Source organism: Nerophis ophidion, linkage group LG13 (genome assembly GCF_033978795.1).
Source record: "Nerophis ophidion isolate RoL-2023_Sa linkage group LG13, RoL_Noph_v1.0, whole genome shotgun sequence".
In the NCBI taxonomy this organism is placed as follows: Eukaryota; Metazoa; Chordata; class Actinopteri; order Syngnathiformes; family Syngnathidae; genus Nerophis; species Nerophis ophidion.
In genome coordinates this window covers 41,512,797-41,537,538 of record NC_084623.1, presented here as the reverse complement: position 1 = coordinate 41,537,538, position 24,742 = coordinate 41,512,797, and the positions used below count along the sequence as shown (strand labels likewise).

The window sequence follows — 24,742 nt, the reverse complement described above, 5'->3', positions numbered from 1 at the left end:
TGGGCGGAAATGTCCGCTCCAACCAATAACGTCACAAGCACGCGTCAACATAAGCGTAATCATTCCACGACGTTTTCAACAGGATACCTCGCGGGAGATTTAAAATTGCAATTTAGTAAACTAAACTGGCCGTATTGGCATGTGTTGCAATGTTGATATTTCATCATTGATATATAAACTATCAGACTGTGTGGTCGGTAGTAGTGGGTTTCAGTAGGCCTTTAAGTCACGTGGCCTGTTAACTACAAGACACGGGTGCCATTTGAAAGTATATGCAGCACAATGTGGTAAATATTCAAAAACATGTTTTTATTAGAAAATCACTCTTATAAAAGCTCTATGTCAAAATGTATCTACAAAAAAAAAATGAAATACTTCAGGCTTCAAACTTGACATCTATAGACATCGCTCAGTGTTACAATCAACAGTAGAAAAGTACAAAAGTCTTTTTTTTGGTTATTTTACAGTCACTTGGTGGATGATACATGGCTTGTAACAACGCATTATGCAACGGTGCAATACAGTAATACATTTTCACCTCATTATGTAATAATGCCACATTGTGTAATTCAATTTGTGTATGCATATTCTTAAAAAAAAAAAATCAATCTAAATATCGTACTGCTATTTAAAGTGAAAAATAAAAATGGCCATCGCGATCCTTTGATTTTTTCAGTCTGTGGCCATTAGTGAAAAAAGTTTGGACACCCCTGAGATTAGTTGAATTCCCTCATAGCAAGTTAGTACAAAATGTGTCAAAGTTTATTATGAAATGTGTTCTGATTACAAAATGTGGCGTTATTACATGAGGTGTAAAACGCATTACATAATGCGTTTCGCCAGGCTCACCGGGTAGTTTGCATTCAGAGGTTTTTCAGATCGAAACTGTGCACTCCCACACTCCCGTACGAATGCTCCAACACCAGCGAGCAGTTGCCCTGCGTTCAGTATATTACTTATTTATTCAAGTAACTGTAACAAACTGCAGTTAACCAGTGTTAAGAGTGGATTTTAGAAATGATTGTGACCCCTCAATTTGCTGTGTCAGCGCATTGAAACTCCATCGTATGAATATTTCTGGACAAGGCAACACTTTTGATCACCTTCAAAGGGCTTGGTTGTCCTATTCAGAATTGTTCAAACAGGACATCCGTCCCCTTTTCCTTCTATTCATGATGACAGCGTGCATGATGTCAAACGAGTACACTGTTGATCATAATCCACATGAAGCCCTTTAGGAAATCATGCCCACTCCCTTCTTTCAGTTCCCCACCACCTTCTCAGTCCGAACCCATATCGTCTTCGCTGCTGTCGTCGTCTGAGCTCGGACCCTCTGAGGAGCTGGAATCTTTCGTGCTGGGTTCTGAGATCATTTCGTCTGAACTGTCAATCTCTATGGACGTCTGTGATAGGTACAGGTGGATGGCCCTCATTGGGTGGCTATAGAACACAGGGAAACGTGCGCCAGGAAAGGGGTCGAGAGCAACATAAACACGCACACACACACACACACACACACACACACACACACACACACACACACACACACACACACACACATAGAAACATGCACGGGACAACACAGACAATGAGGACAAGACGCAAAAAAGCAGATGAAACAAACAGCAGGGGGGAAATATTAGAGTCGCACGGTGTAAACAAAACAAGCAACTGTCCAAATGTACATTTAGTTTTGACCACCACCTCTATTTAGTTTCGCCATTTTTTTCCCTCAACGCGGCACCCTAACCAAGATACAATTGTCACAGGGAGATCTGAAAACCCAAGAGTGCAAAGTGATACCCAAGCAAGAGGAAGACATGTTTGTCGTTGCTCCAAACATACAAGTGATGCGCAGTAGTTGAAAGTTTGGATTCAAACAGCACCTTGAAACAAACAAACAAAAAAAAAAGACCAGCAATGGCGCCGTAACAGGAACATCATCCTGGGTACGGAAGTACAGCAGTGCCTCAATTAACAGTGTTTTGAGAAAATTGTCATGCTTTCAGGTGCAAGCAAATATTTAAATTCGGAACATCCCCGCCAAAAGTTGGCGTGGCGAATTTTCAGAGTGAACCCTGTAAGAGCCACATCAAAACATCCGGTCTTACTCGCTAGCATTAGCTTATGAAGCTAGAGGGGCAAGAACTTAGTTTTTTCCAACCATGGGAAGGAAGAAAGTGAGTGATGGTCTGTACACACAAGAAAAGGAGATAGCGTATTTCCTTGAATTGCCGCAGGGCATATAGTATGAATTACTGCCGGGTCAAACTCGCTTCCCAAAATAATTAGCACATGCTTAGTATTACCGCCTGGTCAAACTTGTGACGTCACGAGTGACACTTCCCCTGCCATCATTTTCAAAATGGAGGAGGCTGATTTCAATACCGGTAATTTGAAATCGCATAAAGGGAAGAAGATTAAGAGCTATTCAGTAGGACTTAAGGTCCAAGCTTACATCACACTCAAATTTTTACTGCATACCTTTGGTAAATGCCGGAGTGAGAAGAGGTTTTAAAATAATTAGCGCAAGCTTACTTTTACCGCATGCCTTTGGTAAGCGCAGGAGTGAGAAGATGTTTTAAATTAATTACCGCCCCGGCGGCAATTCAAGGAAATACGGTAATTATTGAATTAAAAAAAGAAGTTGATCAAAAACATGGCAGTGCTGGGCTGCCTATGGTGGGTCAGATAATATAGCATAAATACATATTTAAATAACAGACTTAAATGTGTCATTAATTTTAATGAAATACATATGCATGTTATTAAATATCATTAACTTATTTAATTAGTTTTTCAATATTGAATAATATTTTTATTACTTATTGATTTCATTATGTGATGCTTTATTTAATGAAGCTGTGTCAGCGTCATGAATAATTGTATTTATTATTTAATTAATTATTGAAATAATCAAATGATTCAATAATCAAATGTACTTTTACTTTAAATAAATCAAGGACATTTAGTAAAATATTTACGAAATTGATTCCAATTATAATTAATTAAAGACACCTTTAAGTAATTATTGAAATATTTATTTAATTGTGTCCCATTTGACCCTCCATGGTCATCAATTTGGCAAAGCATTTGGAGCGTATCATTAACGCTAGCCAAGGATGTTAAAATAATATCTAAATGGCGGACATTTATCCATGAAAATATTGGGAAGCTGCTGATGGTGTGTTTGATAGAGAAGCAGCTCGAAGGAGTCCACTCCCCCAGGTAAATACTATACTTAATTATATTACTTCATAAAACTACTATAGCTGTTAGTACTACATTTTATTGTTTTTTTACACAATATTTCAAAACGGATGTTACATGTACGGTTTTAGAAGGGTGGGGCATGCACCATTTAAATTGATGTCAAATGATTCAAATGTTGACCTAGTAAGTTGAGGTATTACTGTACTTATGTATCGTTCCAGAGCTCCTAATGTTGATGTTAAGGTATTGCATCTTTATTGCACTGCATCGGCATGTTGCTGTTTGAAATGTCTTAGTAGTAGTGGCAAACAGCAGGTATACAACATTGTTCAAACGCCACATCATCAAAGTGTTGACTCTAAACAGGAAATGGTTTTGGAGACCTGTGTAACTAAACAAGATGATGTCTTCAAAAAGAAAAACATGACACAAGTGGAATGCACATTGCGACATTGAAAACGTTGACGACTAAGTGTGTGTGTGTGTGTGTGTGTGTGTGTGTGTGTAAGCGCAGTCGGGCATTTTTTCAGTGTCTTCACTTTACTGCAAGCTGCCCATCAATGGTCCATGTTTGGATCCAAATATTGTGGTTAAGGAGGAAGGAAGAAGTTTAATGTCCAGCAGGAAAGAGTCCCCAGGAAGGAGCGCCACAAGCCCCATAGTCAGACACGGAGCGAGAGAGGAAGTCTATGATTATTCCGTTCCTCTCTCTATCCCCCATATCCCCTCTTACTCCCGGGTCTTACCACACTGTAGGATCTTTTTTTGCTTTACGAGGAGCCTCCACTTCCCCTTCCCGCCTCTGTCTCTTCCTCTTGCATCTTCGACAGGACACGATGATGATTAGGAGAAGAACCACAACAGCGATCCCGCCCCCGACGGCCAACGCTAGCAGCAGAAGCTCAGAGAAGGAAGCTGGGGAAGAAAATACAACACAAGTCTGTGTTTAGTATCACCCAACTGCAGGTGTTATTGACAACACTGTTTTCAGTACAGTCAAGGATGATATACTATATTAGTATTAGTATTTACCTGATTGGGTCCAGGAACACACAAAAATATTTGCTTCATCATTTTGTATTTTCTGCAAAAGTTGAGTTAAAGTTAAGATTGCAAAAAGAGTTAAAACAAGAGTGTCAGTGTTGTTCACTTTATAAACTTGTGCTGCAAATATCTTCTTTTGTGGAATTCCCATGCGATACCATTCCCAGAGTATACACCCCCCAAAAAAGGGTTTAATATTTGTTATTTTATTCTTTAAAACAGTGTTTAACCATATGACCAGGGCCCATTTTTGCACCGACAACGCCTCCTAAAGGGCCGCCAAATAATGTTTCTCAGTTGTGGTGTGTTTGGGTCGCAAAGGCACTCCGTTGTAATATACTTTTCCGCCACTTGTGGCAGTAATGACAATGTCAAACAAACAGAAGAAGTCTGGAGCTTAAGTCAGAGAGAAGTTTCTTAAGCGCAAAAATTACGACTAAAGTGGTGAAGCTTTTTTTTAATATGCACTGTGATTTTATTGACAGTTTATTTAGAAAACATATTCATTAGTAACTTCTTTTTTTTAGCACAAGATAATTGTATTTTATTTCATTTCATTTCTCATCAGTTTTTAAGAGTCCCTTCTTTCTCAGCATATTTAATTAGCATTTTTTTGTAATCAGCCTGACCTAAGCCTTGATAATAATATTTATGATTAACACACATTTTTATATCATTTGACAATGTTTACCTGTTAAACTGTAAGTAGGTTAGATATGATTATTAGATATCATTAAAATCAAGATTAAGATTACTAATTCAGTGTTAATATTTGAGTGGCTCCCGGGCCCCTGTTTAGTGAAAAAGTTTGGCTCTAAGGTCAAAAGGTAAATAACTCCTGCATTAAAAAAATATTTTCTGTGTTATTCTGTAAAGGAATGTAATATTTGTTTGTATGCAGCCAAATTTTCTAACATAATTAAGAATGTTCATTCCGTTCACGGTTTTATGCTAACGATTCCGATCATCTATGAGTGATATCGGCTGATATTAAAACCGACAACAAGTATTACAGTACCTGTAAATGTTTCTTCTTTTTTATTACTTTATTGCAATAGCTTTTCAAAATAATACAATATTTTACCCCAAATTTACAGTGAATGCTATGTATTAAAAAATTAAATAAGTAAAGAAAAAATAAGGGAATACTGATAAATTACAAGCACTTTTCATGTCATCCTCGCCGGTTCAAAGTCCTACATGGCAGTCAAAGTGTCCCGACTTGTCATTTTGTCACCTCAGCCATCTGCTGTCCAGGTGAGAGGCATGATTTATGATCTACAATAAATTTACAGGGAGGAAGGAAGCAGCAGACAACTTGATAATGTAAACATAGGGAGACACGGACACATTATGTGTGTGTCTAAAACTAGAAATATGTGTACACAGATGATTAAAATGTACTCCACCTGACATCTTTCCATTGTTACAGTAGGAAGGAGATTCATATGGCCCCATTCGTCTGTAAATATCTTAAAATGTGTTTTGTGGCAATTCCACCCTTGACCAAAGGGTTAGTTGCTATGTAGAGTGGCACTTTCCATGATTTTCAGCAGAATGCTTTGCAAAAATGATCAACCCCCCCACCTACACGTTCCACCCAGGAATGGAGCCAAATGAATCCCTTCTCTAATGCATGTAGGCAAATCTGTTTTGATAAAACATAGACCTTGGTCGCACTGAGAGGTTAATGTATATGTGATGACAAAAATCTGACATTTATACGCAAATCAAATTCCCTTTCTGTAATACTCTACATTCCCTATTTATCTGACTTTTTTTTTTGTGGTGGTCGAAGCAAATGTTCCTGACAGAAACCAGACAGCAGCCGTTTAAATGAAATTGGATGTGTCTTGTCTTTCTTTTGAACAATATAAAATTTGAGAGAAAAAGGGTCTTTCGCACCCCATATTTCTGAGATAATGCTAACCTGTAGTGACAACACGCAGTCGAATCTCTCCAACAGTGCCATGCACATCTGGCGGGTTCTTTACTTGACACATGTAAGTGCCATTGTAGGTGAACTTCACTTGTTGAATTATGATGGAGGCATCACCGCCCATGACATCACCTGCCCAAGTGATTCGCCTCCTGAAAATGCCCTCCATTGGAGGGTAAGGCTTCTGCTGGTAGTGAAAAACCTAAAAGAGAAACTGTGATTGCATAAGCTGGTAAAAAATAGTTAATCGAGGATAACAAAAAGCAATAGTAACACAATTAACAGTCAAATAAAATTAAACATTGAGTGTGGAATTAATGTCAAACTCCTGGTAATATTTAAGAATCAACAACCATTCTTACTAAGGGTGTTAGATTATCATTAAAAAAATATATATATTTAAATTGTGTACAAAAAAACATGATACCACTGTAAAAATTTAACTCTGTCTGTACAATATGTAGTACAATAATACAGTCAAAAGTAATCATTTTAATGACAGCTAGGCATGCTGGGAAAACTTGCCTCACTGAATAAGACAAGACACTCAACAATGTTCAGGCTAGCCAAGTCTTCCAGATTCTGCAGAAGACTCCCGGATATACGCTCATTCAATCCCCAGTCAACAAGCATTTACGGACTCTCAAACTGTCGAATAAATGAAAAAGATGCAGATTTTCCCCACGCAAACATTTTTTTTTTTTTAAATGACAACACAAATGGGGTTTGAGCAAGCTTAAGATTGGCTATAGGCACTTATTTTTAGGATCCTAAAGCGATCCGCTCATAAGTGCCATAAGTCAACAATATAATACTTTCTTTTTAACTTATAACTCTTTTGAAATCTAATTTCATCTTTTATTACTTTTTAGGTGCTTTGTCAAAAATATTTTTTTTATAATGGGGAAAACACAATATATGCAGTATTTAAAAAAATAAGTTGAAATGTTAAAGGGGAACATTATCACCAGACCTATGTAAGCGTCAATATATACCTTGATGGTGCAGAAAAAAGACCATATATTTTTTTAACCGATTTCCGAATTCTAAATGGGTGAATTTTGGCGAATTAAACGCCTTTCTGTTTATAGCGCTGGAGGCGATGACGTCAGAATGTGACGTCGCCGAGGTAATACAGCCGCCATTTTCATATTCAACACATTACAAACACCGGGTCTCAGCTCTGTTATTTTCCGTTTTTTTGACTATTTTTTGGAACCTTGGAGACATCATGCCTTGACGGTGTGTTGTCGGAGGGTGTAACAACACTAACAGGGAGGGATTCAAGTTGCACCACTGACGTGGCGAAAGTGTCTGCCGCCAGACCCCCATTGAATGGGCCAGAGTGTCTCCACATTTTACCGGCGATGCTAAGGCAGACATGGCACAGAGATGTATGGATAACCTGCAGATGCATTTGCAACGATAGTCAACGAAATCACAAAGGTGAGTTTTGTTGATGTTGACTGCCAGCTAATCGATGCTAACAAGCTACGCTAATCGATGCTAACATGCTATTTACCGGCAATGCTAAAGCAGACATGGTACAGAGATGTATGGATAACCTGTTGATGCATTTGCAACTATATCACGTTTCCTTCCACCCACATTTAATGCAAACACTTACCAATCGACGGATTTAAGTTGCTCCAGTGTCAAAAGATGCGAAAGTCCTGATCGTTTGGTTCGCACATTTTACCGGCGATTCTAACGCAGTTATTCGGCCATGCTATGGCTATGAATAGCGTCAATAGCTATTCGCTCAATAGCGTCAGTTTCTTCTTCAATACTTTCATACTCCAACCATCTGTTTCAATACATGCCTAATATGTTGAATCGCTTAAGTCGCTGAAATCCGAGTTTGAATCCGAGCTAATGTCACTATATCTTGCTGTGGTATTCCCATTGTTTGTTTACATTGGCAGCACTGTGTGACGTCACAGGGAAATGGATAGTGGTTTCGAAGATAGCGAAAATAAGGCACTTTAAAGCTTTATTTAGGGATATTCCGAGACCAGAAACATTTTTAAAAAAACTTCAAAAAATACAACAAGCCACTGGGAACTGATTTTTATTGTTTTTAACCCTTTTGAAATTGTGATAATGTTCCCCTTTAAATATTTTAGTTTGGACGAAACCAGCCTTGAATAGTTGGTCGATAATTCCTAACATTTATTTAGCAACAGTAGACAAGTAAACAAAACATTACTTTTACAGTGTCTACTGAGCTAGAATGAGAGAGAAAGAGGTTCAGTGGTGGAGTTGAGTTTATTGAGTTCACACACAAGTATATATCTGCCATGTTGTGTATAACTGCCCAAGATCCGTTTCATTGTATTTCAGGAGTTTAATGGTAGTTTAACCCGTTTACGCTCATCAAAGCTCTGAGAATTATATTCATGATTTTTTGGGCGCCATGTGGTGGGTAAGGAGCGCAATTATACCAAAACTCAATTTTTTGGTTTTTCCAATCGAATGGGATTTATTATTTTTCCATGGAAAAAAATAAAGTAATATACTAGAATTACAGTTTGTTAAAAATATCAGTTTTAAGGGAGTTGGTACCTGTTTCTGTGTGTTTGTGATCTACATAAGTCCCCACAAGTTTAAATCAAACCATGGAGGCAAAGTAGAGATATTTATAAAATAATCTTGCTTTCCTTCATATTCAGGGGCGTGAGCACCCGTTGAGAAAAAAGTGGACAATTGAGGGGAAAAAATAACATTTCTATCAGCACGAAAAATAGTTTTGAAAATCAGGAATACATTTTTTGCAATTGGGAGCATTTCTACACTATTTTTACTTTTCGATTTATTCTCATCTACCAACCTCTTTTGGCTGTCTCTTTGACATGCATATTATATATTCCCGGGGAAGCCATGGAAAACGACTTCTGGACGGCTTCGAAGCGATTCTGGACCACCATACCGCGCCTCAGGAAGGGGAAGCAGTGCACTATCAACACCGTGTATGGTGCGGATGGTGTTCTGCTGACTTCGACTGCGGATGTTGTGGATCGGTGGAGGGAATACTTCGAAGACCTCCTCAATCCCACCAACACTTCTTTCTTTGAGGAAGCGGTGCCTGGGGAATCTGTAGTGGACTCTCCTATTTCTGGGGCTGAGGTCGCTGAGGTAGTTAAAAAGCTCCTCGGCGGCAAGGCCCCGGGGGTGGATGAGATCCGCCCGGAGTTCCTTAAGGCTCTGGATGCTGTGGGGCTGTCTTGGTTGACAAGACTCTGCAGCATCGCGTGGACATCGGGGGCGGTACCTCTGGATTGGCAGACCGGGGTGGTGGTCCCTCTCTTTAAGAAGGGGGACCGGAGGGTGTGTTCCAACTATCGTGGGATCACACTCCTCAGCCTTCCCGGGAAGGTTTATTCAGGTGTACTGGAGAGGAGGCTTCGCCGGATAGTCGAACCTCGGATTCAGGAGGAACAGTGTGGTTTTCGTCCTGGTCGTGGAACTGTGGACCAGCTCTATACTCTCGGCAGGGTTCTTGAGGGTGCATGGGAGTTTGCCCAACCAGTCTACATGTGCTTTGTGGACTTGGAGAAGGCATTCGACCGTGTCCCTCGGGAAGTCCTGTGGGGAGTGCTCAGAGAGTATGGGGTATCGGAATGTCTTATTGTGGCAGTCCGCTCCCTGTATGATCAGTGTCAGAGCTTGGTCCGCATTGCTGGCAGTAAGTCGGACACGTTTCCAGTGAAGGTTGGACTCCGCCAAGGCTGTCCTTTGTCACCGATTCTGTTCATAACTTTTATGGACAGAATTTCTAGGCGCAGCCAAGGCGTTGAGGGGTTCCGGTTTGGTGGCCACGGGATTAGGTCTCTGCTTTTTGCAGATGATGTAGTCCTGATGGCTTCATCTGGCCGGGATCTTCAGCTCTCACTGGATCGGTTCGCAGCCGAGTGTGAAGCGACCGGAATGAGAATCAGCACCTCAAAGTCCGAGTCCATGGTTCTCGCCCGGAAAAGGGTGGAGTGCCATCTCCGGGTTGGGGAGGAGACCCTGCCCCAAGTGGAGGAGTTCAAGTACCTAGGAGTCTTGTTCACGAGTGGGGGAAGAGTGGATCGTGAGATCGACAGGCGGATCGGTGCGGCGTCTTCAGTAATGCGGACGTTGTATCGATCCGTTGTGGTGAAGAAGGAGCTGAGCCGGAAGGCAAAGCTCTCAATTTACCGGTCGATCTACGTTCCCATCCTCACCTATGGTCATGAGCTTTGGGTCATGACCGAAAGGATAAGATCACGGGTACAAGCGGCCGAAATGAGTTTCCTCCGCCGGGTGGCGGGGCTCTCCCTTAGAGATAGGGTGAGAAGCTCTGCCATCCGGGAGGAGCTCAACGTAAAGCCGCTGCTCCTCCACATCGAGAGGAGCCAGATGAGGTGGTTCGGGCATCTGGTCAGGATGCCACCCGAACGCCTCCCTAGGGAGGTGTTTAGGGCACGTCCAGCTGGTAGGAGGCCACGGGGAAGACCCAGGACACGTTGGAAAGACTATGTCTCCCGGCTGGCCTGGGAACGCCTCGGGATCCCCCGGGAAGAGCTAGACGAAGTGGCTGGAGATAGGGAAGTCTGGGCTTCCCTGCTTAGGCTGCTGCCCCCGCGACCCGACCTCGGATAAGCGGAAGATGATGGATGGATGGATGGATGGATATTCCCATGTTATGAACCACAACATTTGCAGTTTTTTTTTTTTTAAATACATAATTTACTAACATTATTAGTTATGGCAATGATCAAAACGGTATATAATGTATATATTACATTATTATGAACATGTCTTGTAATTACATTATATATAGATATTCAGTGGTTATACAAAACCTTAATGGAGGGTTTTGAAGTTGTTTTGGAAAGCTTTGAAGGCTACAAAAAGTGTTTAAAAAAAAAAAAATTGTCTTTTTGTCTCTCATAATGATTGTGAACGATAGACAAAATTCCCAAAAAGTGCAGTTCCTCTTAAAAGTGAACAATCATACCACATAAGGAGCTCCAGGGGTGCACACGGGTTAAAGAAAAATATTTGTATATGTTATTGCAGCTTCTTTCGGTATTTTTGTAGTCCACATATCATGGACAAATATTTGGACACCCTGTAGTGTTACTCGTCTACTCCTGAACCACTGCACACATTTTAAGTAAAACAAGTGCATGTCTGTAAAATTACAGCAAGATCGCTTGAAAATGGTCGCTATCAGCGTTTGGAACTGAATACATTGTCGAATGATTGTCAGGATATCAGCAAGTATTGGTTGAAAAATGGTCGCTATCAACGTTTGGAACTGAATACATTGTCGAATGATTGTCAGGATATCAGCAAGTATGGTAGAGTATTTGGTTGAGTCCCAACTAACTGAGGAGGGGATTGCAACCTCATGCTTTCTAATGAAGACACACAAACACATAAACCCACCGATTCTTCACGGCCTGGCTTGAGAGGTCTGAAGCTCCAGGAGATGCTGATGACATCGGGGTTGATGGCAGATGAACTCTGGAACGTACACTTCAGACGAACATCTGTCCCATTGACTGCCTCCACATCCCCTGCTGTGTATATACGGATCCCGCTGGCCTGCAGCACGCCTACAACAGAGGAGCATATAGCTGAAGACACAAATGCAAGGCAAAACAAAGCAATTCTAATACAAAACATTGATAAACGTATGCACGAATACACTGTGGAAAACTAAGTATGACTCACTCTCTTCAGTCAGTACTTGGCGTGTACCCACAGACCTGCCTACGCAGAGCTGCAGCTGGAAAAACATGTACTTTACTAACGCAAATGAACAATATCCTGTATACTTCATTGCTGGTGGCTAGTTTGTATCTACAGATTGAATTCCCACTGACCACAGGTAAACAAACACAGTTAATTTGCATGCAATTGAGTGCCCTGAGAGATACTTACAGAGAGGGCTGTAACACCTTATTAATTAAACTGCCACGTCTGGATTTATCAAAGCAAAGACACAAACACACAACAGAGCACATGTCTGCACAGTCTCACTCTGCTCATGGCAGCAAAAGGATGTCCTAATGTCATTAGAACACTCAGTATGACCCCCTTAACAAACAAGCAGAACACTTTACAAGAGTTTTGGCAACCACAGTGAAGATGCATGATTGTGTATTACACCACCTTCACTTTGATTTTCATCACAGGCTGCTAAGAGGAAGTAATCTTTCCATGTTTGTAGATTTCTGTGTGTGTAAACCAAGGACGCAAAGATCAACGGTATTAGAGGGGAACTGCCGTTTTTATTTTGCCGATCGTTCACAATCATTACAAACAAGAACACGTCTGTTTTTTTGGAAGATTTTAAACATTATTATTAAGAAAAGTGGCTTGATAAAACTAATTTATTGTTTAACAGACTTGAACAGACAGTCTGTTTTATTTACTAAAACAAACATCAGGTCCATATAAAATGCTGAAGTTCAAAAACAGTAAAAACACTTTTCTGAGCTATGCAAAACTTGTTGCTTTACCTCTGCATCACATAATATAAAAGAGAGCCCTTAATCACAGTGTTAGCTAGCACATGTTAACAATCATGGTTTAAGAGAACACATTTAACAAATATATGTCTATATTTGGCACAATTTTATGTTAAAATATAAAAAATGGATTACCGTATTTTTCTGACTAAAAGTCGCAAATTTTTTCATAGTTTTGGCAGGGGTGCGACTTATACTCCGGAGCGATTTATGTGTGAAATTATTAACACATTACCGTAAAATATCAAATAATATTGTTTAGCTCATTCACATAAGAGACTAAACGTATAAGATTTCATCGGATTTAGAAATTAGGAGTGACAGATTGTTTGGTAAACGTATAGCATGTTCTATATGTTATAGTTATTTGAATGACTCTTACCATAATATGTTACGTTAACATACCAGGCACTTTCTTAGTTGGTTATTTATGCGTCATATAACGTACACTTATTCTGCCTGTTGTTCACTATTCTTTATTTATTTTAAATTGCCTTTCAAATGTGTATTCTTGGTGTTAGGTTTTATCAATTAAATTTCCCCCAAAAATGCGACTTATACTCCAATGTGACTTATATATGTTTTTTTCCGTCTTTATTATGCATTTTCGGCAGGTGCGACTTATTCTCTGGAGCAATTTATACTCCGAAAAATACGGTAGATTAAATGTTGACTGACTGAGCTTGTTGTTTAATGGGAACATTATCACCAGACCTATGTAAGCGTCAATATATACCTTGATGTTGCAGAAAAAAGACCATATATATTTTTAGCCGATTTCCGAACTCTAAATGGGTGAATTTTGGCGAATTAAACGCCTTTCTATTAATCGCTCTCGGAGCGATGACGTCAGAACGTGACGTCACCTAGGTAGTCAGCGCCATTTTCTCCACCACATTACACGCAGCAAGTCAAATCAGCTCTGTTATTTTCCGTTTTTTTCGACTGTTTCCGGTACCTTGGAGACATCATGCCTCGTCGGTGTATTGTCGGAGGGTGTAACAACACGATCAGGGACGGATTCAAGTTGACTTACGTAGAATGTGTATCGATTAGCACGGCATGCTAATCGATACTAACATACTATTTAGGCTAGCTGTACATACATATTGCATTGTTATGCCTCATTTGTGGCTATATTTGCATCCAGCCTTTCCCTCCATCCACATTTAATGCCAAACAAACACTTACCAATCGACATATTTAAGTTGCTCCAGTGTCAAGAGATGCGAAAATCCCTCGTTTGGTTTGTACCAGCGATGCTACGACAGAGATGGCACAGAGATGGCAAGAATGTCTGGGTATCCTGCGACACTCAAAGCAGATGCATTCCCAACGATAAAGTCAACGAAATCACAAAGGAGATTTGGTTATTGTTATTGACTTATGTGCTAATCAGACATATTTGGTCGCGGAATGACTGCCAGCTAATCGATGCAAACATGCTATTTAGGCTAGCTGTATGCACATTTGTAGCTGTCTTTGCATCCCCCGTTTCTTTCCACCCACCCACATTTAATGCCAAACAAACACTTACCAATCGACGGATTCAAGTTGCTCCAGTGTCACAAGATGCGAAACTTCCGATCGTTGGTCCGCACATTTTACCGGCGATGCTAAAGCAAACATGGCCGGATAGCGTCAATAGCTATTCGCTCAATAGCTTCAGTTTCTTCTTCAATTTCGTTTTCGACATCTGCCTCCATACTCCAACCATTCGTTTCAATACATGCGTAATCTGTTGAATCGCTTAAGCCGCTGAAATCCGAGTCTGAATCCGAGCTAATGTCTTGCTGTGCTATCCACCATCTGTTTGTGTTGGCATCGCTATGTGAAGTCACAGGGAAATGGACAGTGGCTTCGCAGATAGCGAAAATCAGCACTTTAAAGCTTTTTTTAGGGATATTCCGGGACGGGTAAAATTTTGAAAAAAACTTCGAAAAATAAAATAAGCCACTGGGAACTGATTTTTATTGGTTTTAACCCTTCTGAAATTGTTATAATGTTCCCCTTTAACAAGTTTTGTTTTCGTTTTGTTCAGCGGCAGATGCGCGAGCATGCGCCTTACGACATGCACGGGCAATAAAAAATAATATTCTTCTTCATGTCGGAGTTCAAATATAGTGTACACTACACAGCATTGCACATTCGGGCTGTAACTAATGACTATTTTAATAGTTGACTACTCATCGACTATCTTAATGATTAATCGACAAGTTGGATAAAGCGTGCACATATTCAATGGCTGTAATTTATAGCCATCAATTTTTTTATACCAATGAAAGTAGCCAACATCACTGGCTAAGTGACAGAGTGAAACTTCCTTTTTGCCGAGGACTAATATTATCTTTGTGCCGTAGTGCTGTTGCCCTCCGTCAAGCACAGAAGAAGGACTAGTGAATTCGCAGGCATAAAAACAAAACGCTTTAAACATGACGGCAATTAATTGATTTCAATTAACGTGATGAGAAAACTAGTAAAGGTAAGCTAAAAGTTGCATGGACCAACCTATTGAGCTCCACATAATAATAAACCATTATATTGTTTTAAACATAACATAACATGAAAAATGTAAGTAGGGCGTTAGTTTCCTTATCAGGCCCCAGAGCGTTTCCTGTGGGCTGTAGGATGAGAGAAGTGGGCAACCAGAAACCCTACACACCATTTAGCAGGCATCTCTCTCATCACCAAGTTCTGACATCTTTTACTAATGTGTTTTAAATTAGCCTGGTGAAACCCACAAGGCTCAAAATAGACAATACAAACGTACACCCACCCACCCCCCCCCACACACACACACACACACACACACACACACACACACAATATACATATATAGAGATAAGCACAGAACATACCAAAGCACTCAGAATTGTATTTTTACTGCTCTATTGACTAGAAATGTTGTAGGATGTCATAACACTACAAATAGCAGACATGCAAAAAATATTCTTATAATTACAAAACCATTAAGGATGTACTGTAGGTCCTCTTTGATAGTCCTCAATAAAATAAATACAATGTTTAATGTTCATATATTCAATTCCCAATATATATGTATTTCGCATTGTTTTGGCTTGTACAATTTTTCTTGTTCTTCAAAAAAAATGTGTTTTGTGTTTATATTTGTGTGTCTGAATTGGAATAGATTGATTAGATGCAGATTACAGTGGTACCTGTATACTTTAAATTGCAAGCATAATTTGAGTTACAAACCTCCCTGCCGCCAATTGAAGTAATAATTTTCCGCAGCTCATAGCCAGAGATCGACACAATCTTGCTCCCTACTGGAAGTGAGAAATGTGAAGCAAGAGAGAGCAGATGAACGAATCAAAGCAACAAACCATCAAAAATATATCCTACAGCTTTTCGACTTGGCGAGTCAGTCCGACTAAGACGCAAGATAAACAACGGTTTCCTACACTGAACAAAAACATAACAGCAACGCTTTTGTTTTTGCTCCCATTTTTCATGCGTTGAACTCAAACATCTAAAACTTTTACTACATACACAAAATACCAATTCCTCTCAAATATTGTTCACAATTCTGTCTAAATATGTGTTAGTGAGCATTTCTTCTTTGTGAATATAATCCACCCCACTTCATAGGTGTATTTAAAATAAACATTAACTATAGAAATACATCCGTTTTGCAATATTTTTCTGTTCTATAGCTGTTTAACATATTATTATTGTCAAACCCTTCTATATAAAATAGATTTGTGGTTTATAGGTGGTAGTTTAATTTTTGGGAATATTTTCCTCAATTATGTCCTCAAAGCCATAACACATCATTACACATTTTTCCCTTAAATGAATTTGTGATGGGGGTGGGTGTATCGATCTAACTATCTGTAGTATCGATACCAAAGTTGGTATCTGTATCGGCTCGATGCAAGCGTGATGGCCGCAATAGTCAATATTTAATATCAATAGTAACAATTTCTTGTCTGTACATCTAGTAATTTACTTTGTATTTACTTCATAGTTGTTTGATAACAAAATGCCCAGTATCACACATCCGTAATTTGTGAAGTGCTGCCTTTAAAGTACAGCTGCCTTGATTAAGAATTCAGGTTAACAAGGTTTCAATTCAAAGCACATATTAGCAGAGTGGCAGCTAACAGAATTATGAGCCCAATTGTAGCAGTAGGCTCTTCCTAAGAGTTAAAAGTACACGATTGCTGTTGAATGCGTACAATTTAATAAGGTTTCATTGGTTCTCTGACAGCAGGCAGGAAAACGTTTGAACAACTACAGGATGAAGGAGTGTGTTTTGTAGTTTCTAAGCAGGCGTTATTTGTTTACGGCTTTCTAAGGCCCCATTCTTCAGCCGCGCCATATGTCTCTATCTATTTGAAATCTTTCACTTGTTAAATCTGAACATCCTGCTTGGCTAATGTTGACCACACCCGTCTTGTAGTGGGAGAGAGAAACGCATTGCTCGGGTAGAACCAAGATCCATGCAGGCGTGGTCTGGGTGAAGTGTTTTACAGACGAACACAACACAATTATAGCTTCAGACTTAAGCTATCCACATAGAACTCACTGATGTTGGCCAGGCAATTATTATGCAAATTCGCACAAAATCTAATGCCCTTTATTCCACAGGTCATGTTTTATACGTAATGGCCAGACTGAAACAAAGTAAATCCTTCTATTTACTGTGAATAAAATCTAGTTTCCGCCACTAGGCTTTGCTAAACTTGGCAACCCTCCAAAAATTGAATAAAACATTTACATAGGGGAAGAAAAAACATGAAGCAGCGTTTAGCCTGCCAATACAGTATATTTCACTAATGTGCAAAGAATGTCAGTAAGTTTCAAAGTGCCTTACCCCAACCCTGTGTACAGTATTTAGTTTCACATTAGCGGATATTCCACTGTGTATGCCCAGTGTCAGTGGTCAGTGCCAGGGCTTTTCCATCTGCTAAAACTGGAAAAATATCCAGAACTATGTTACCTCATTTTACACTCCACAGCTATTACATAACCACTTATGATGGGAGCACATTCAACAACAGACCATTGTGCCGCTTTTAGTAACAGACGGACTTACATGTCTCACTTAAAGGCATTTAAATGTTCTTTCTCTTTCTGATCTCACACAAAAATAACTTTGAATATAAATGTTTTAGATAGGAATGTGTACGATCAATAGGCCACCAATCAGTATTGGCTGATTTTCATTATAATGTATGTGGTGGACATTGCCGATTAATGACTTGTAATGCCAATCGCAAATGCTGATCTTAAGTCCCCCTGCTGACAAGCGGCTAGCAGATATTTATATGTCTGCATATACAGTAATTAAAGCTGTGAATCTTTGGGCACCACATGATTGGATTCGATTCTTGGGGGTAACGATTCAATTGAGAATTGATTCTCGATTCAATATCTATAATTGTTTTAATAACACTGGATTATTAACTACATTCATCCATAAAATAGATAAAAACAACTCTGCTCAATTTCTTTATTACCTAAAGGAAAATGTGTTTTGTTTAATGAAAGGCTTTGCAAACATTTAATAAAGTCTAATACAAAAACGGGCAACAAGAGGAGTATCCAGCACTTATCTTTTCTAAAGTAAATCTGTACAGCAAATATGGGCATCTAGATCAGTGGTTCTCAAATGGGGGTAAACGTAACCCTTGGGGTACTTGGAGGTATGCCAAGGGGTACGTGAGATTTTTTCAAAATATTCTAAAAATAGCAACAATTCAAAAGTAAATGGTCTGTACTTGTATAGCGCTTTTTTACCTTCAAGGTACTCAAAGCGCTTTGACACTACTTCCACATTTACCCATTCACGCACACATTCACACACTGATGGAGGGAGCTGCCAGGCAAGGCGCTAACCAGCACACATCAGGAGCAAGGGTGAAGTGTCTCGCTCAGGACAGAACGGACGTGACGAGGTTGGTACTAGGTGGGGATTGAACCAAGGACTCTCTGGTTGCGCACGGCCACTCTTCCACTGCGCCATGCTGTCCCTAAAAAAAGTTATTTACAAATATATTTATTGAATAATACTTCAACAAATATGAATGTAAGTTCATAAACTGTGAAAAGAAATGCAACAATGCAATATTCAGTGTTGACAGCTAGATTTTTTGTGGACATGTTCTATAAATAGTGATGTTAAAGATTTAATTTTTTGTGAAGAAATGTTTAGAATTAAGTTCATGAATCCAGATGGATCTCTATTACAATCCCCAAAGAGGGCACTTTAAGTTGATGATTACTTCTATGTGTAGAAATCTTTATTCATAATTGAATCACTTGTTTATTTTTCAACAAGTTTTTAGTTATTTTTATATCTTTTTTTCCAAATAGTTCAAGAAAGACCACTGCAAATGAGCAATATTTAATAATTTAATTTAATAAATCAGAAACTGATGACATAGTGCTGTATTTTACTTCTTTATCTCTTTTTTTTCAACCAAAAATGCTTTGCTCTGATTAGGGGGCAATTGAATTAAAAAAATGTTCACAGGGGGTACATCACTGAAAAAAGGTTGAGAACCACTGATCTAGAGCAAAAATATGATTTGCCTGGACAGGACACACTGAAAATTTATAGAATATATATTTTTTTAAATGTTTATTTCTTTAAATCGATTATGAAAATAAAACATTTTGACATCCCTAATAGCAATATAATAATCTATTATGATAATTGTTATAATGTGTTAGTTTCATAAGTATCAATATCAAGTACCACTCACAGGAGGATGAGGCTAAACATGTTACACACGGGTGCGAGCCAGGGCAAGGCATGCTAAAAGCTAAACTAACCACTAAACTAGCTTAAAATAACACCAAAAAAAGAGTGCATAGTAAACCAATACGTATAGGATGGCAGATCGATCCATACATTGAGAGTAATTAGATCAGTATTTTTATTTTCTCATAATCTATTTTTGTTGTATTTGTTGATTTCAGAGGATAATTCTCTAGGCACAGCAGGACTTTAAGGGCAAAACCCAAATGATTTATATAAGTAGTAGATGTTAGTTTTTGATTAGTTTAATTATTGTGTACTATGTTTTGCTCCAACAAGTGTGTGTAATAAAAGAGAATAAGGAACGAGTCTAAAAATCGTGTTGATATTGTTACAATGTCAAGAGCACTCACCAGGATAAAGTGATGCAATGTAAAGTTAATACATGTGATCAGTATCGGTATTTAACTCATGAATGAGTGGTACCTCTGATTAAAACACCTCTAGTTTTAGATATAATACATGCAAACTGCTTGTCTATCCTGCTTGGCATTTGGAAGACATGGAACATTTGAGCATGTAAATCTGTATTTGAAATATTGTCTTCATTTACGTTTAAAACAAGCCAGCCACTAAGGCTGCACGATTTTGAGAAAAAACCTAATTTCGATTTTTATTTTTCGCCAAAAATTACAACAGCAATTCGTTTTGTGACTTTTTTCTTTTAAATGCATAAAAATGCAAGGATGATGAAAGAAGGAAGTCATTTTACTTTCAGACTGTCAATATGTTTTTTTTCTCAAATTGTCACACGTAATCTACTTTCAAAAATATTTGTGTTAATAAATATGAAACGCATTTTCGCTTACAGCGTCCTTGACCGCTTGTCCTAGCCTCATCGTTGTCCACCGTTTTGAACTAAGTCGACAGGCCTCGTACTGGAGAAGTTCCTTCAGACAATTTACACTGTCACCATTAAAAAAAATTTCAGATACTGTAGGATAATACAACCCATGGGGTGTTTGTTATGAGCAAACTGACTGTTTTGTGTAACCATTTTTGATTGGTCAGCAAGCCAAGGATGCAAAGCTCGACAATTCTAATTAAACTGAAAGATGCAGGAGAGGAAAACATTTTTAAAAAAAACTCAGCCCCTTGCAAATAATAATAGCAGTAATTCAAACCTCGATGTCGATTAATTGTGCAGCATTATTGGCCAATAAAAAAATCAAAAACTTTTACAGATAAAATTCCGGTAAGTCTGACAGGATCTCATTTTGATTGGTTCTGTCAGCAACCGATATGTTTATAATAGAGGTTATCGTTTTCAGTGGTGTTGAACTTCAAAGTTTTGCTAAATCCTTGGATGAGCTAGAGCCTACCCCACATCTTCTTGTACACTGAATGAAAAGATCTCTACAGGTTCTTTTTGTATACGTGCTGGTTGTGCCAAAAACTCGCAGTGAACGATCGCTCTCACACTGAGGAATGTGAACAACAAATCTGGAACTTTTTTGGCACACATCATACAGTTCACTGCCGCAAATTACACTCACATTATAAATATCTTTAATGCTTTTGCTCAGGGGTGTCAAACTCATTTTAGCTCAGGGGCCGCATGGAGGAAAATCTGTGCACACGCGGGCCGGACTATAAAATCATGGCATTAAAACTAAAAAACATAAAGACAACTTCAGATTGTTTTCTTTGTCCTACTTTGGCCAATAATAATAGAACAAACACATTATGAAAATATTAGAATAAAATAAAGAAAAAAATACTGGCAGCAGTAAAGTTTCGAACCATTAAGAAAAGAAGAAAGTGAATGAATGAAAATAAACAAACATATGCATACAAATGTGTTTTCTTTTGTATTATCTTTTCAAATGAATTAAGTAATATATATGACAACCTTTTTCCAAAACACAATATAGCATGTGAGATATAACAGGACAATATACAGATTTATCATTTGTTTTCAAAACGGTTACAAAAAAGTGGGACCCCAAAAATTTACTTTGTGAGCCCAATTTTTATGACTTCATGGGGTCCCTGGGATCCCATTTTGAAAATTCCAAGCACCAACACTGATGGAGTATTGGTGCGTGCAAAACAGCAGTAGGCGGCTGTGGCCTACGGGCCGGTTCTAATACTAATCAAATATCATCCCCGGGCCATAGATAATTCATTCGCGAGCCGGATCTGGCCCCTGACTTTGAAACCATTGCTTTAGCTATTCATACAGCTCTTGTGTTGGAGTGTGCAGGTGTACCTAATGATGTATATCTTTGTGTTCAAACAAACAATGGTAATCAGGGGGAATTATTGTTTAGCTGCAGATTACATCCTGCACAGTCACTTACAGCTGTTAATGTGTTTTAACAATGTAAACGTAGGATGTGAATTCACTATACTTGGCCCAGCGCATTTCAGGCTTGGCTCGTTTCATTAAGGCTCACAAACAAAGAGAACAGCAAAGGAAATCTGAGTCTCTTACACCAATCATACAGGAAACACTTTGGACATTCACCAAACACAAATAGCTCAGAGTATGACAAAGAGGCGCTTCTCTCGTTTGTGAAAGGCTTCACAGGATCAAGTTTTTTTTTCTTTTTTGCCTTTTTTTGTAACAAGGCCTGTCTTTCATGGACAGGATTCAAAGCTGGCACTAACAGTTTCAGGTAACAATATGTGTGCAGACCAAGAAGATAGAGATTTCTGACTGATGAAACGCATGTGGTCCCTGTCGATGTGCTGTAAGCATGTAAGGAACAACATCTGTTACTTTCTGTAGGGCGGTTCACAGAATGTTCCTTTATGACTAAAGGGCAAGTGAGAACGGCTCGAGCTTTGGTAACGGAAAAGAAAACACTGGTTACATGGACGCCAGAAGCAGTTTTGTATCCATTCATGCTTGCCAAGTCAGGATATTATTTTAGAATAAATACAAGTGAATTTAAGTTCCAACCGGCCAAAACACTGAACTATTCAGCTATTCAATTATAACTGGCTATGAATCCATGTGTTTTACAAACCCCGTTTCCATTTGAGTTGGGAAATTGTGTTAGATGTAAATATAAACGGAATACAATGATTTGCAAATCCTTTTCAACCCATATTCAGTTGAATGCACTACAAAGACAAGATATTTGATGTTCAAACTCATAAATTTTTTTTTTTTTTTGGAAATAATTAACTTTGAATTTCTTGGCTGCAACACGTGCCAAAGTAGTTGGGAAAGGGCATGTTCACCACTGTGATATATCACCTTTTCTTTTAACAACAGTCAATACACATTTAGGAACTGAAGAAACTAATTGATGAAGCTTTGAAAGTGGAATTCTTTCCCATTCTTGTTTTATGTAGAGCTTCAGTCGTTCAACAGCCGGGGGTCTCCGCTGTCGTATTTTACGCTTCATTTTACGCACTGCAGGCGGGCCAGGAAAGTACCCGCACTCTTTTTTTACGAAGCCACGCTGTTGTGACATGTGCTGAATGTGGCTTGGCATTGTCCTGCTGAAACAAGCAGGGGCGTCCATAAAAGAGACGGCGCTTAGATGGCAGCATATGTTGATCCAAAACCTGTATGTACCTTTCAGCATTAATGGTGCCTTCACAGATGTGGAAGTTACCCATGCCTTGGGCACTAATGCACCCCCATACCATCACTGATGCTGGCTTTTGAACTTTGCGTCGATAACAGTCTGGATGGTTTGCTTCCCCTTTGGTCCCGATGACACGATGTCGAATATTTCCAAAAACAATTTGAAATGTGGACTCGTCAGACCACAGAGCACTTTTCCACTTTGCGTCAGTCCCTCTTAGAGGAGCTCGGGTCCAGAGAAGCGGCGTTTCTGTGTGTTGTTGATAAAGGGCTTTCGCTTTGCATAGTAGAGCTGTAACTTGCACTTAAAAATGTAGCGACAAACTGTATTTAGTGACAGTAGTTTTCTGAAGAGTTCCTGAGCCCATGTTGTCTTATCCTTTAGAGATTGATGTCGTTTTTTTTTAATGAAGTGCCGTCTGAGGGATCGAAGGTCACGGTCATTTAATGTTGGTTTCTGGCCATACCGTTTACGTGGAGTGATTTCTCCAGATTCTCTGAACCTTTAATGATATTACGGACCATAGATGTTGAAATCCCTACATTTCTTGCAATTGCACTTTGAGAAACATTCTTCTTAAACCGTTTGACTATTTGCTCACGCAGTTGTGGACAAAGGGGTGTACCTCGCCCCATCCTTTCTTGTAAAAACTGAGCATTTTTTGGGAAGCTGTTTTTATACCCAATCATGGCACCCACCTGTTCCCAATCAGCCTGTACACCTGTGGGTTGTTCCAAATAAGTGTTTGATGAGAATTCCTCAACTTTATCAGTATTTATTGCCACCTTTCCCAACTTCTTTGTCACGTGTAGCTGGCATCAAATTCTAAAGTTAATGATTATTTGCAAAAAAATAAAAAGTTTATCAGTTTGAACATCAAATACCTTGTCTTTGTAGTGCCTTCAATTAAATATGGGTTGAAAAGAATTTGCAAATCATTGTATTCCGTTTATATTTACATCCAGCACAACTTCTCAACTCATATGGAAACTGGATATGTAGGTAGCAATGTTGCAATCAAGATTTTTATGCTGCCGATTCTGTTATGAGTGAGATCGGCCAATACCGATCACATGTCAAATCTGTACTTTATTTTATTATTTTTTTTTTAAAATGAACTAACATGTTGTGTACCGACTGTGATAATTGGGACACACTAATGATTGTTCTTATATTATCCTCGCTCTACTCGTTATTTTCCTGTTAATGGCTGTTTACCTTCTGCTGCAATGCACTTTTATCTACACTTGTTAACGAAACTTTATTAAACACTTATTTCTCTGTGTTATTTAAAGCTATCTTAGCAATTAGCTTCTAAATAAACTTGAATGCCTGCTCCTAGCTTTCTCTCGATTTAAAACATGTTTAGCCTACCATGAATTGATTAACGTGGACCCCGACTTAAACAAGTTGAAAAACTTATTCGGGTGTTACCATTTAGTGGTCAATTGTACGGAATATGTACTGAACTGTGCAATCTACTAATAAAAGTTTCAATCAACCAAAGCCCCATCCTCCAGTGATAACAACAGTTGATATGATACTTAAGATACTGAGAAATGCAGTTTATTTGCTTTTTTGTAGATGATAATTATTAGTTTGGGGGAGGGGCTCCACACCGTATGGAGGCACCTAATTAACTGCTACTCGCTTGTCAGCCAGGTACGATCAGTGTTTATGATCGGCATTAAAAGGCATTCATCTGCAA

The 24,742-nt window shown here is 38.9% G+C and overlaps 1 protein-coding gene across 3 annotated transcripts in view; it reads right to left on the bottom strand.

Moving 5' to 3' along the window:
* Positions 1–288: 288 nt before the first annotated feature.
* The window catches only part of LOC133564579 (myelin protein zero-like protein 2), a 48,021-nt gene continuing 23,567 nt past the window's right edge, over positions 289–24,742 (bottom strand). For 2 of the 3 annotated variants that reach the window (XM_061918970.1, XM_061918971.1), the window contains 5 exons: positions 11,903–11,957; positions 11,615–11,784; positions 6,188–6,398; positions 3,960–4,128; positions 289–1,440 (listed from right to left, as the gene is read on the bottom strand). In XM_061918970.1, the coding sequence (XP_061774954.1) occupies positions 1,281–1,440; positions 3,960–4,128; positions 6,188–6,398; positions 11,615–11,784; positions 11,903–11,957 (765 nt within the window). In that variant the 3' untranslated portion in view covers positions 289–1,280. Of the gene's footprint in view, positions 1,441–1,474; positions 3,764–3,959; positions 4,129–6,187; positions 6,399–11,614; positions 11,785–11,902; positions 11,958–24,742 lie in introns of those variants that run through there. The other variant, XM_061918972.1, reaches the window with a different exon arrangement.